Source organism: Botrytis byssoidea (assembly GCF_014898295.1).
Source record: "Botrytis byssoidea strain MUCL 94 chromosome Unknown BBYS_024, whole genome shotgun sequence".
NCBI lineage: Eukaryota > Fungi > Ascomycota > Leotiomycetes > Helotiales > Sclerotiniaceae > Botrytis > Botrytis byssoidea.
The window spans coordinates 1-10,432 of NW_024065865.1; the positions used below are offsets into that span (position 1 = coordinate 1).

Genomic DNA, 10,432 nt, shown 5'->3' on the forward strand with positions numbered 1-10,432 from the left:
TTCAAAATTTAATTAATATTAATTAAAAAAAAGCTTTAATTAAATTATAAAGGATTTAAAAGATTTATTAATTTATATTAAAAAAAGGAAATAGATATATAAATTCAAATATTTAATTTCAAAAATATAATTTTAGAATTAAATAATATTAATCTTTTTTTTGAAATCCTGATTTTATATTCTAAAAAATAATTGATTTTTTATATATAACTTTAAAAATTATAAAGAATTTAATCTTTAAAATATAATTAATATATATCTTAATAAATCTATTAATTTAATTATTATATAAATATTTTAGATTATTAATATAATTTATATCAAATAATTAAATTAAATAATTTAAATATAATAATAAATATAAATATATAATATTATTCTCTTTATAATATATTTAAAAAGCTTTTGATTTATGATTTTTATATTTATTTAGTACTAATATTCGATATTTGCTTTTCCTTTGATTCTTAATATATTTATTGAAGTATGTCAATTATTCTAAATTTGTTTTATTATTTATTTTATTTATTTATTAAATATAGATTTAATAATTTAATTTATAAAAAAATCGATTTTAATATATTAATTAAAAAAATAAATTTATTCTTAAATTATTAAAAATAGAAATATAGTTTTATTTTTTCTATTATTATATATAATTATTATTTAATAATAAATAATTATTTAATATTTTTAACATTATAATTATTAATATATTATCTTTTAATTAAATCTTTAAAAGAAATTATTAGATTTCGAAGTTTATTTATATTATTTATACAAATAGAAATAAAATATAAAGAATAAAAAGAATTAAAGAAATTATAACATTTACTAAAGAAAAGAAAATTAGTTTATAAATATTTTGAAAATAGAAAATATCATATCGAAAAACAGGAATTACAAAATAATATAATAATAAATAATCTAATTTAATATAAATTTATTATTGAATTCTAAATATGTTTTTGGCTTAGGCAAAAATCTATTTTTAGTATATTAGCAAAATGATTCAAATGGGCCTCGGTAATGGTTGGGGTGAATTTGGGATGACAAAGTTGAGGTTGGAGCTCGGGTAGATTTTTATCGTCTCTTTTTGCGGGCTGATAGCATCAATTGACGCGATAACACGCGACACAATCATTCTTCATAGCAATTGTATTCTCAAGCATTATTGCGGAAATTGATAGAATGAAATGCTGATCAAATAATGGAATGAACACCATGAAGCAAAACGCGCTTCCTATTTCGATAAAGGAGTTTGCCGATGCACTTTTCAAAAGGCCATGTCAAGTTCCTTATCGTCATGACCAACGGGGTCATAGGACCATAGGTAGGTAGCTGCTATAATTTACCATTGATTAATGCTAATTGCCAAATAGGACTTGCAGTGAGCGGAGGGGTAGATTCTATGGCCCTTGCAGCGTTGTGTATGCAAATGAAAAAGAATTACATACCGTTTGCTTCTGATGGATATCCAATACATCTTGGCAAGATCGACTTTCGAGCTGTTATCGTCAATCATAGAGTACGAGATGGCAGTCTAGAAGAGGCTCAGAAGGTTGTGGGGGTGTTAGAATCTCTTGGTATGTTATTCTTTTTGGATCCGTATATCTGTAAGCTCCTAATACAAAAATGAATATAGGTATGACCTCACGAATTTTGACTCTCCCATGGAAAGATATTACTGGGAATCCTTCCCAGCTACCTAATTTCGAGAGCTTAGCTAGAAAATACCGTTTCCAGGCAATTGGGAAGTATTGTCAGAAGTCTGATATCAGTTCAATTCTCCTCGGACATCACGCCGATGATCAAGCCGAGACGGTGCTGATGCGTCTAGCGAAAGGCGCTCGGGGTGTTGGTTTACTTGGTATTAAACCCTCTTCTCCCATACCAGAATGTGAAGGTATTTATGGAGTTCATGAGAGTGGAAATCCAATAACACTTGCTCTACCTATTAAATCCAAACAAGGCACAAAGTGGACCAACATCATTGGAAAGGATAATGACGATCAATCTGCATCCGGTGTCTTGAAGATCATGCCTCAATTAGAAGTCGAGTCTGGCGGTATAATCCTCTATCGTCCTCTTCTTAAATTTCCAAAAGAAAGACTTATTGCGACATGTGAGGCTTTGGGCGTGGAGTGGTTTGAAGATAACACCAACAGCGATCCCACCATGACAGACCGGAATGCAATACGGCATCTATATGATCATAGCGATCTGCCTATGGTGTTGCCTAAATCTAGAGTTCTTGATCTTTCTGCTCAACTTCAAAACGTTGAGAATCTACGTCAACAAAAGGTTGATCGGCTCATAAAGCAATGCAAAGTCCTAAGCTTTGATACTAGACGAGGAACTCTTATTATGGAATTTCCCTCGATACCTTCCATAACTCCCCAAGATGTCGCCAGCAGACCCATTCTCGCCGCTATGCTACTCCGTCGTGTAATCATGACCATTACGCCAAATTCCATCGTATCACTGAATCAGGTTTCCGCCGCAGTTCCGGAGATATTCCCATCACCTGATGTCACAACGCAGCCAAAAACCATAAACACCGCTGGTATCATGTTTCAGCCATTCAATGTTGATCGGAAATACGAGGGAAAGAATGAATGGCATATATTCCGACAACCTCGATATAGGTCATCACTTGATGAAACTATTGTTCCAGAGCTACTTCCAGGAACAAAGCCCCAGTGGCTTCTATTCGATAATCGATACTGGCTTCAGATACAAAATGAGATGTCCTCCAAAGCTGGTAACTTGGTCGTTCGATTTTTCAATAAAGAAGACATACCCAAACTGGAACGATCTCTGGACGAGAGAGGGCACCGGGTATTAAAAAGACTTTTAAGGACGGTGAATGGCGAAGAGAGGTGGAGATATTCTCTCCCTGTCGTGGTATGGAGACCACATGGGGGCATGATTGTAGGCGAGGAAGTGATCCTCGGCTTACCCTCTTTGGGCGTGAAGGTTGTCAGCTCCAGCAATGTGAAGTGGTCGTGTAGGTACAAGAAGATAAATCTGTCTGATTTGGGTCTGCAAGCTGTTGAGGACCTCAAGCCTTTTAAAGTCCGCCGTGTGATGAAAGGTAAAGGAGAGATTTCAGATAAGCCAGGATTTGCACCTTGGGTTGCCAAGCGTGAAAAGTCTGTATGGGATGATATATTTGATCGGGCATCTCAATCGAAGGGAGACACGAATAATTAGAAGGTTGTCGATAAGAAGTTTACATTCGAAAACCAAATCAGCAACGAAAAATCTCTCGTAAAGTGCTGAGCACTCGCCTTCACATCACGAGTGTATGTTTGCAGCAGTGGTTACATATAGTCTGAATCTAGACTGCAGTCTACTTCCCAAATCTATTTTTGAAAGTCCGAATCAATACATAATTCGATTTCATGATTACATCATCTCACATCACTTGATAATCGAAACTATTCCAACATCTGAGATGACTACAATTTTTAGAAAGGATCGGGTATTACAAAATTTCAGATTAGTGGATTGCAGATCACACTTTCAGATACATCGTGCTATATACAGTGTAGGCACTAGTATACTATAGTAAAACTATGGCGTGTGTTAGCATATTGATATAACAACTAGTATGTTTAGAATGGGAGTTATACCATTCTCGTATGTATTTATATATCTAAAGAATATTAGTAGTATATCAAAATACTGGAATTCATTATAAAATATCTATTCCTATCCATATTAGAGAATGAAATTTCATTCCTTATTTCTAGCCTTAATTTAAATAAGAATAGATATTTTATATTGAATTCCAGCATTTCAGTGCATTGCTAACAACATTGGTTAACTAAATGATATTGAATATCTTGAGTGACATTGAATTCTGTATCACGTACATACGTATTTCGAAACAAAGACATACGCACTACTAAACTAAACCGTATACGAATTACGGGAAATACTATTGCCTACACTGGCTATATATATCTACCTTGGTAATCAGAATCATCAAATCTACATCATTAACGAAATATTCCAGCCGAGACAAGAAACCCAATCTAGACGGAAGGGACGAGGATGAGATATCGGGATAGCAGATCAATTCCCAAACTTTCCTTCCTATTTATGTAATCTTACCACTTTATCTACCAGGAACGAACTCTAGACTGTATGCTATGAAAGGTCTAGTGAACAACTCGCTTGTCTTATATTTTATCCTGTGCATTTATCTATATGCTCAACTGAACTGAACTGACTGAACTGAACTATGCAAAGTGTCGCTACCATTTCATCTCATTACATCTCATTACATCACAATTTCATCGCAAAAAAGCACCACCACGTTCGATTTTACCCAAGAACAGAGAATTAGTGCACATCAAGATAACATATATCAATCATCACACCAGCGTAGGAGGGAAGGAAATTCTACAACACCCATTACCCGAATTAACAGCCTCCCATCAATAACTTCGCAATCCCTTCATAGTTTCTTCTTCTCTCGCTCGCACGCCCCAGACCCCAGACCCCTCAAATCTCACCCCAACTCCACCCTCCCCCTCTCACCCCCCTGCAACTCCCACGCCTGACCCCTCCCCTCACCCATCTCCGACACCTCACTCCCACCAATCTCCACCCTCCGTCCCGCCCCATCAACCTCACTCCTCTCTCTTCCATTCCCCGTCTCGCCTGCCAACTCCGGTTTAGCATATGCTTCTCCCACGTTCTGGCTGTATTTATTCCTATTATTGCGTTTGCGCAGGAGGAAATATGTGAGCAGAGCGAGGAGCGCAACGAAGATCGCGGCGCCGATGGCGATTCCTGCTATAGCGCCGGGGGAGAGCTTTGATGCAGACGTTGATGATGATGATGGAGATGATGATGGGGATGATGATGGGGATATGGCATTTATGCTTGAGGACTCGATCGTCGACGATGATGCAGAAGAAGAAGAAGAAGAAGAAGTTATCGCTACTGAAGCAGAAGTACCAGACACAGAAGCGGAGGAAGTAGTAAAGGTAGAATAGGGTCTGGAAGTAGGCGAAGCGACTACCGATAAAGAGGAAGGAGCCGGCGCATCAAAAACTTCACTGCTGAGACTCTTGCACGCGGCATCACTGCAGCAATTCCATTCGCTAGTCGTGGAGTTGTAAACAATACCGATAGCGCCGCCACCATTAGTTTCGAGGTCGACTTTTGTGTAGAAGGGTTCGTTAGTTGTAATCTTAGTCTTGATTGATGCGCGTAGACACGTGCGAGATATCTAGGAGGGGTGGAGATTAACGTACCGCATTCTTTCGGACATACAGATGCGGTATAGGTAGGATCATTACAATAGCCGAGATAATCTTGAAAGTCCATTAGCACCGAGTAAGTAACCTTCCCATTCACGCAACATGCGCGAAATCCCAAAATCCTTACGTACATTCCGGCTCCGCCACGCCCGGCGATGCTTGACAGATATTGTTCCCCACGCACGTATCAAACTCCATGCAGCAAGTGAGGAAATCCTACATCTCATCAGTACAAACAACATCATGCAGATATCGATCCATCCCTCGAGGGAAACATATCGTACCGAAGTACTATTCACCGTGCCACAAGGAAAATAATTCCGCGGCTCGATGGTCTCCACCCCGCCATCAAACCACGCATAGCAATTTTGCGTGAATCTATCTGTCATGATGTCGGGTTCTATTTCAGCACTGAAGATGTCAAGTATTGAATCAATATCTCTGCACCAAACGAAACGTGACACAAGCTTTCTCGGATCAGAACAATTCAACAATTGATAAATCGAGATACTGAAGAAAAGAAAGAATTTAACCATAAATGTCGCGAAAAGTAAAATTAGAGATTCAAGGTATGGTACCACCTATCACCCCGTGTCATCCGTCGATCCTTCCCATGAGGACTCACTCTACCTATGGTGATGATGATGATGACAATGACCCGCTCATCTTGCCGCCCCTTTATGAGTTGCCAAGACGTGGAGTCGCGGATGGGGATTCAATAACTAACTAGGCACTTAGATCGAGAGCTTGTGATCACATATTCCTGATATTTGATTTCTTGTCTTCCTGAACATGAAAATTTCTCTAATTCGTGACTACGTGGAAGATGATTACTGTTAATTACCTCAAAGGTTGTCGAAAACAAGTGTTTGAAACCCATGTATCTCGAGCCTCAAGAGTGGGGGAGAAGTGCAGTTAGTATATACAAAAAGACGAAGCAGAACGGCTCGAAAGAAGCAATTGAACGCTCAACTACCAGCATCTCGCAACACAAATCACTCGAAATTGAGGAACATCTCTAGAAGCCCACAGAGTTCCGAGAGAACTCGACGCTGTGCAGCGCAGTGCAGTGGCGGTTCAAAAGATCGGTAGTAAAGGAGAAGTTGATATGATGAATACGATGAACATGACGGGACAATAACGGTGCTTGAAGCTTCGACGATGTGATGATATTGTGACATCTAGTTTGGATGGGTGGGATATATGGTACATGGTAAATATTGTCAAGGAAAGCAGCTTTCCTTACCTTAGACTTTCCAGCACTACCTCCTCCTCCTCTTTCTTCCAGTACACAAAGGAGATAGAAGATATACCAGTACTCTAGATCATACAGCCTACATATTTAGCACACCAACACTTCTTTTACACTTCATTGCCAATGCACCTTTCGATTCTCCAATTAGATGTAGAAAATACTGTAAGTCCTCCCGATAGGTCCCCCCCCCCCCTTGACGTTATTCTCGGTGACCACACCACAATCCCCCTTACTATTATTCGACTACAGTGCTCCCCAAGCGGAATTCTTTGCATAGCACTGACATATCTTGCTTTTTCGACAGTGGACAGTAGCTCGGAGATATCAAGCTAGCCACGATGTTTTTTGCATATATGCAATGGAATAATTAAGGGGGGGGGGGGGAAGAGGGTGGTTCTCTAGCGATTCGATTGAGTGCACAAGATATGACACTAGTGTCTTGACTCATAATAATAAGCGATTGCAAGAAGAGCTATGGTAGCAGGTCTAGGTAGGCACTACTATACCCCCGGCATTGAGGGAACCTAGTGGTACTGCACCCACATCATTACTCTTCAAGTGACATCCATTTAATTCATCACCAGCCATCAATCATCAATTACGAAGACTTCACAAGATGCATTACCCAAAAATCATATCAAATTCAAAACCGAACACCGTATGATTACGTACTTCCTTTTCCCTAAAGTCCCTAAAGGTATCCCTAAGAATAATTGCAAGCGTTCCTATACGCTGCCAAAGAATGTGGTATCTGTCGCTATCATATCGTAACCCAATCGTAACCAAAAGTCGCATCCAAAATTACCAAAACGTTTCAACCAAGAAGGGGTATGTATCCAATGACCTCCAATCCATCCCACCCATCAACCATCATTCATCATCCATCCCAAAGAAGAAAAGGAGACCCCAATCATAACATCATAATTTCCCATCGAAAGTAAGTATACCCAATATTCAACTCCAAATCCATCCATACAATCCCATATGATGTCACTCCGAGCCCACATCATCTACCAGCGCTGTACGGTCTATTCATCTCTGCAATTTCTCTCGCAATATCCGCCCATTCCAACTCCCTGCCTTTCCACTTTCCCCCAAACTTGCCTCCTGACATCTTGAGTTTCTCTTCCCATTTCAAGAGTTCATAACTAAATCTCAAATGTGGCTGGATGATAACATTTAATCTTCTGGCTCTGACAAAGCAATAAGCACGCGGAAATGAAAGATGCATTGTACGCATGACTTCGGCTATGCAAATAGTTGCGCTTCGAGAAACGCCGACACGGCAATGAACCAACGTTGCTGTATTGTTTAGTTTACCTCTTTCTGTTTGTTTGATTAGCGAGTGGTCTCATGTAGCACATAGGGGCAAATCATACCGATAAAATCTAAACATCGTCCGAACTCATCGGTCAACGGGTCTACTCCATTGTCCTGCACCCGTTGGATAACCATCACATTATCCTTTCCCCATTTATTCATTTCGCCATCCTTCCATGTAGCAGTTTCGCCCACACTCAAAATCTGCTTGATGCCAAGACGTCGTAGAAGATCCGGATTATTAGCATGCCCGAGATTCCCGAGGTACATATAGTCAGTAACGCGAGAAGGTAGACTTCCATCCATACACTTTATCCACTCCGGTTCCTCTTTGGCAAGATCGGTAATATCTAACAAGCTTGATTTTCGATGAACAGGCGATTCAAAAAGGAGGCGAGGTGCAATTGTTGTAAGGAGACTGACATCTTGCGGGTATGCAAAGAAGTTGCGCTTCTTTGCAATATGCAATTCAAGCCAGGCTTTAGGGATAGAGAGACCTGTAGCATAAGTGAAATAGGCAAGACCGAGGAGAGTAGATTCGGTGTAGCCATCAGTACAATGAATCAAGATCTTTCTTTCCTTTGTCTTGGTGATCAAATCAATATCACCATCTTCATCTTCAGGCAAAATCCCGTGAGAAAGATTGTATATCCATTTACAAGTTTCGAGAATCCCATCGGCTTGTTCATGTTCCCAGGATGGTGGTTGAATCATTCCGGAAGATGGAAATCCTAATTGTCGTTTACTTGACCTCCCTTCTGCAATGTCTTTTAATTCTCGAGGATTGATGTGACCTAGATCATTGCATTCGATGAGAATATCGAATTCTCCTCCCGAAGACGCTTGGCGAGTTTCCGAGTATCCATCTGGGGTTGGGCCCAACCAAACATTATGATCAATTTCCGAAGCTTTGGTCATGGCACACATCTCCACTCTCTCTTGATGAAAGAAATCCATGACTTCCCCAGTCCACCTAGCCCGAGAATCCACCGAAACAATTTGTGGATATTTTTCCTCGAATTCACTAAACGCACTGGTACATGTAAATGTATTGTATTGAGATATTTCATGTCCTTGATTGAAATGCGTCTCCCGTACAGCTTGTTGTGCAGCAGCAATTTCCCTCGCCAGTCTCTCGACATTACGAGAATCCTCTCCGTAAACAATAATGTCTGATACCATGGCAGATTTTGCGGCTTGTATTTGAAAGTTGCGGACCGAAAAGCCTTCTTGTGGGTCGACTTCTTGGAATTCTGTCGTGATTCCAAACTTCAAGAACTCATCAGGAGCAATGGCACCTTTCAGTCTTGAAGAAGTCAAATCGCCATCGGCCTTGACAATTGTGATACCTCGAATGCATTTTGGTGTTCTGCGCAAGGTTCGCCGCCGTGCTATAAAGAAAGCTTGTTGGATATGATTGGAGGGATGCAGGCCATGAAACCATGGAAAGACTTGGGAAGGATCAGGGAGAGGTTGGCTTGCTAAATGTTCCAACGCCGTAGCGACCCCACCGGCGTCAATCTCATATATTATGGAAGAATCAATATATCGTGAGTTATAATTGACTGGCGGATATAGGATTGATCGTGGGGACAAAGAAAGTTCTTTGGTTGGCGGGGAGTTGGGAGGGGTGTCTGGTTTCTCAGATGGAGTGGGACCTGGCGGGCATACTGGTAGATGTTTATTGGGAATGGGGATTGGGAAGGCCGACGATGAATTGAGGGAATCCAGGCTTAGCGTGGGAGTTAAAGGGTGCGAGTGAGGTGGTGAAGAAGATCTCGAGTGACCTGCGGGAATGGGTCTTGGTAAAGCAATTGTCGCCATTATTGAATTGAAGCAATCTTGCAACCTTGGAATGGTTAAATATTGTTTATGGTCGAGATTCAACATGTAAGAAGATATCTGAAGGGTATGTATGTAACCAGCACCACGATCCTCTCGCCAAAATGTGTTGTTGAGGGAGGAATGTTGTTTCTATTGTTATGTGTGGGAAGTCGTGTGATGGTTGTAATGCCACAGTCCAAGCCAAATCAATGGATGGGAAGATAGATAAGGCTGAAGTGTGATTTGTTGTTAGGAATGTGAGGAATTCGAGTCGAGCATCTGCGATTTTTATATGTGTGAGTAAATGAATGCGATGCAAACAAAGTTTGATGAATTGATCTTGGTATACCTGACTGTCTTTTCTCTTTGAAAGGAAATGGACGGACGTATCAAATGAATAAGTAAAACATATACACATACCCAAATGCCTTGGTGGTTCAAATGGCAAAGTAAAATATGAGACAACTTCCCTTTCAGATTGCGAAGTCGAGCTAGAAGTAGTGGGTGGGAAGTAGATGGGAGGTATTAGGTAGATGGGAGGTATTAGGTAGGTGGGAGGTATTAGGTAGGTGGGAGGTATTAGGTAGGTGGGAGGTAGGTGGGAGGTAGATAGTAGTGATAGTGATGGTGAAAGACAGGGTTATGTGAAGCGTAAAGAGGTAAAGAGCCTTATCGCAGACCCCAAGTTTCAAAAGCGGATAGATAAGCACCACAGTGTCAATAGTCTGGGGGGGACGAATAGTAAAATATTATG

The 10,432-nt window shown here is 40.1% G+C and overlaps 3 protein-coding genes across 3 annotated transcripts; 1 reads left to right on the forward strand and 2 right to left on the reverse strand.

Moving 5' to 3' along the window:
• Positions 1–1,224: 1,224 nt before the first annotated feature.
• On the forward strand, positions 1,225–3,216 carry EAE97_009805 (uncharacterized protein; the record flags this gene model as incomplete). Its single annotated transcript, XM_038880320.1, has 3 exons — positions 1,225–1,333; positions 1,383–1,586; positions 1,646–3,216. 3 exons carry the CDS (start codon positions 1,225–1,227, stop codon positions 3,214–3,216), a joined length of 1,884 nt encoding a protein of 627 aa, XP_038728687.1.
• Positions 3,217–4,522: 1,306 nt separating this feature from the next.
• EAE97_009806 (uncharacterized protein) lies at positions 4,523–5,668 on the reverse strand (the record flags this gene model as incomplete). The annotated part of the gene is made up of 4 exons (XM_038880321.1): positions 4,523–5,178; positions 5,274–5,333; positions 5,411–5,495; positions 5,564–5,668. 4 exons carry the CDS (start codon positions 5,666–5,668, stop codon positions 4,523–4,525), a joined length of 906 nt encoding a protein of 301 aa, XP_038728688.1.
• Positions 5,669–7,540: 1,872 nt separating this feature from the next.
• EAE97_009807 (uncharacterized protein) lies at positions 7,541–9,678 on the reverse strand (the record flags this gene model as incomplete). Its single annotated transcript, XM_038880322.1, has 2 exons — positions 7,541–7,860; positions 7,914–9,678. 2 exons carry the CDS (start codon positions 9,676–9,678, stop codon positions 7,541–7,543), a joined length of 2,085 nt encoding a protein of 694 aa, XP_038728689.1.
• Positions 9,679–10,432: the final 754 nt, after the last annotated feature.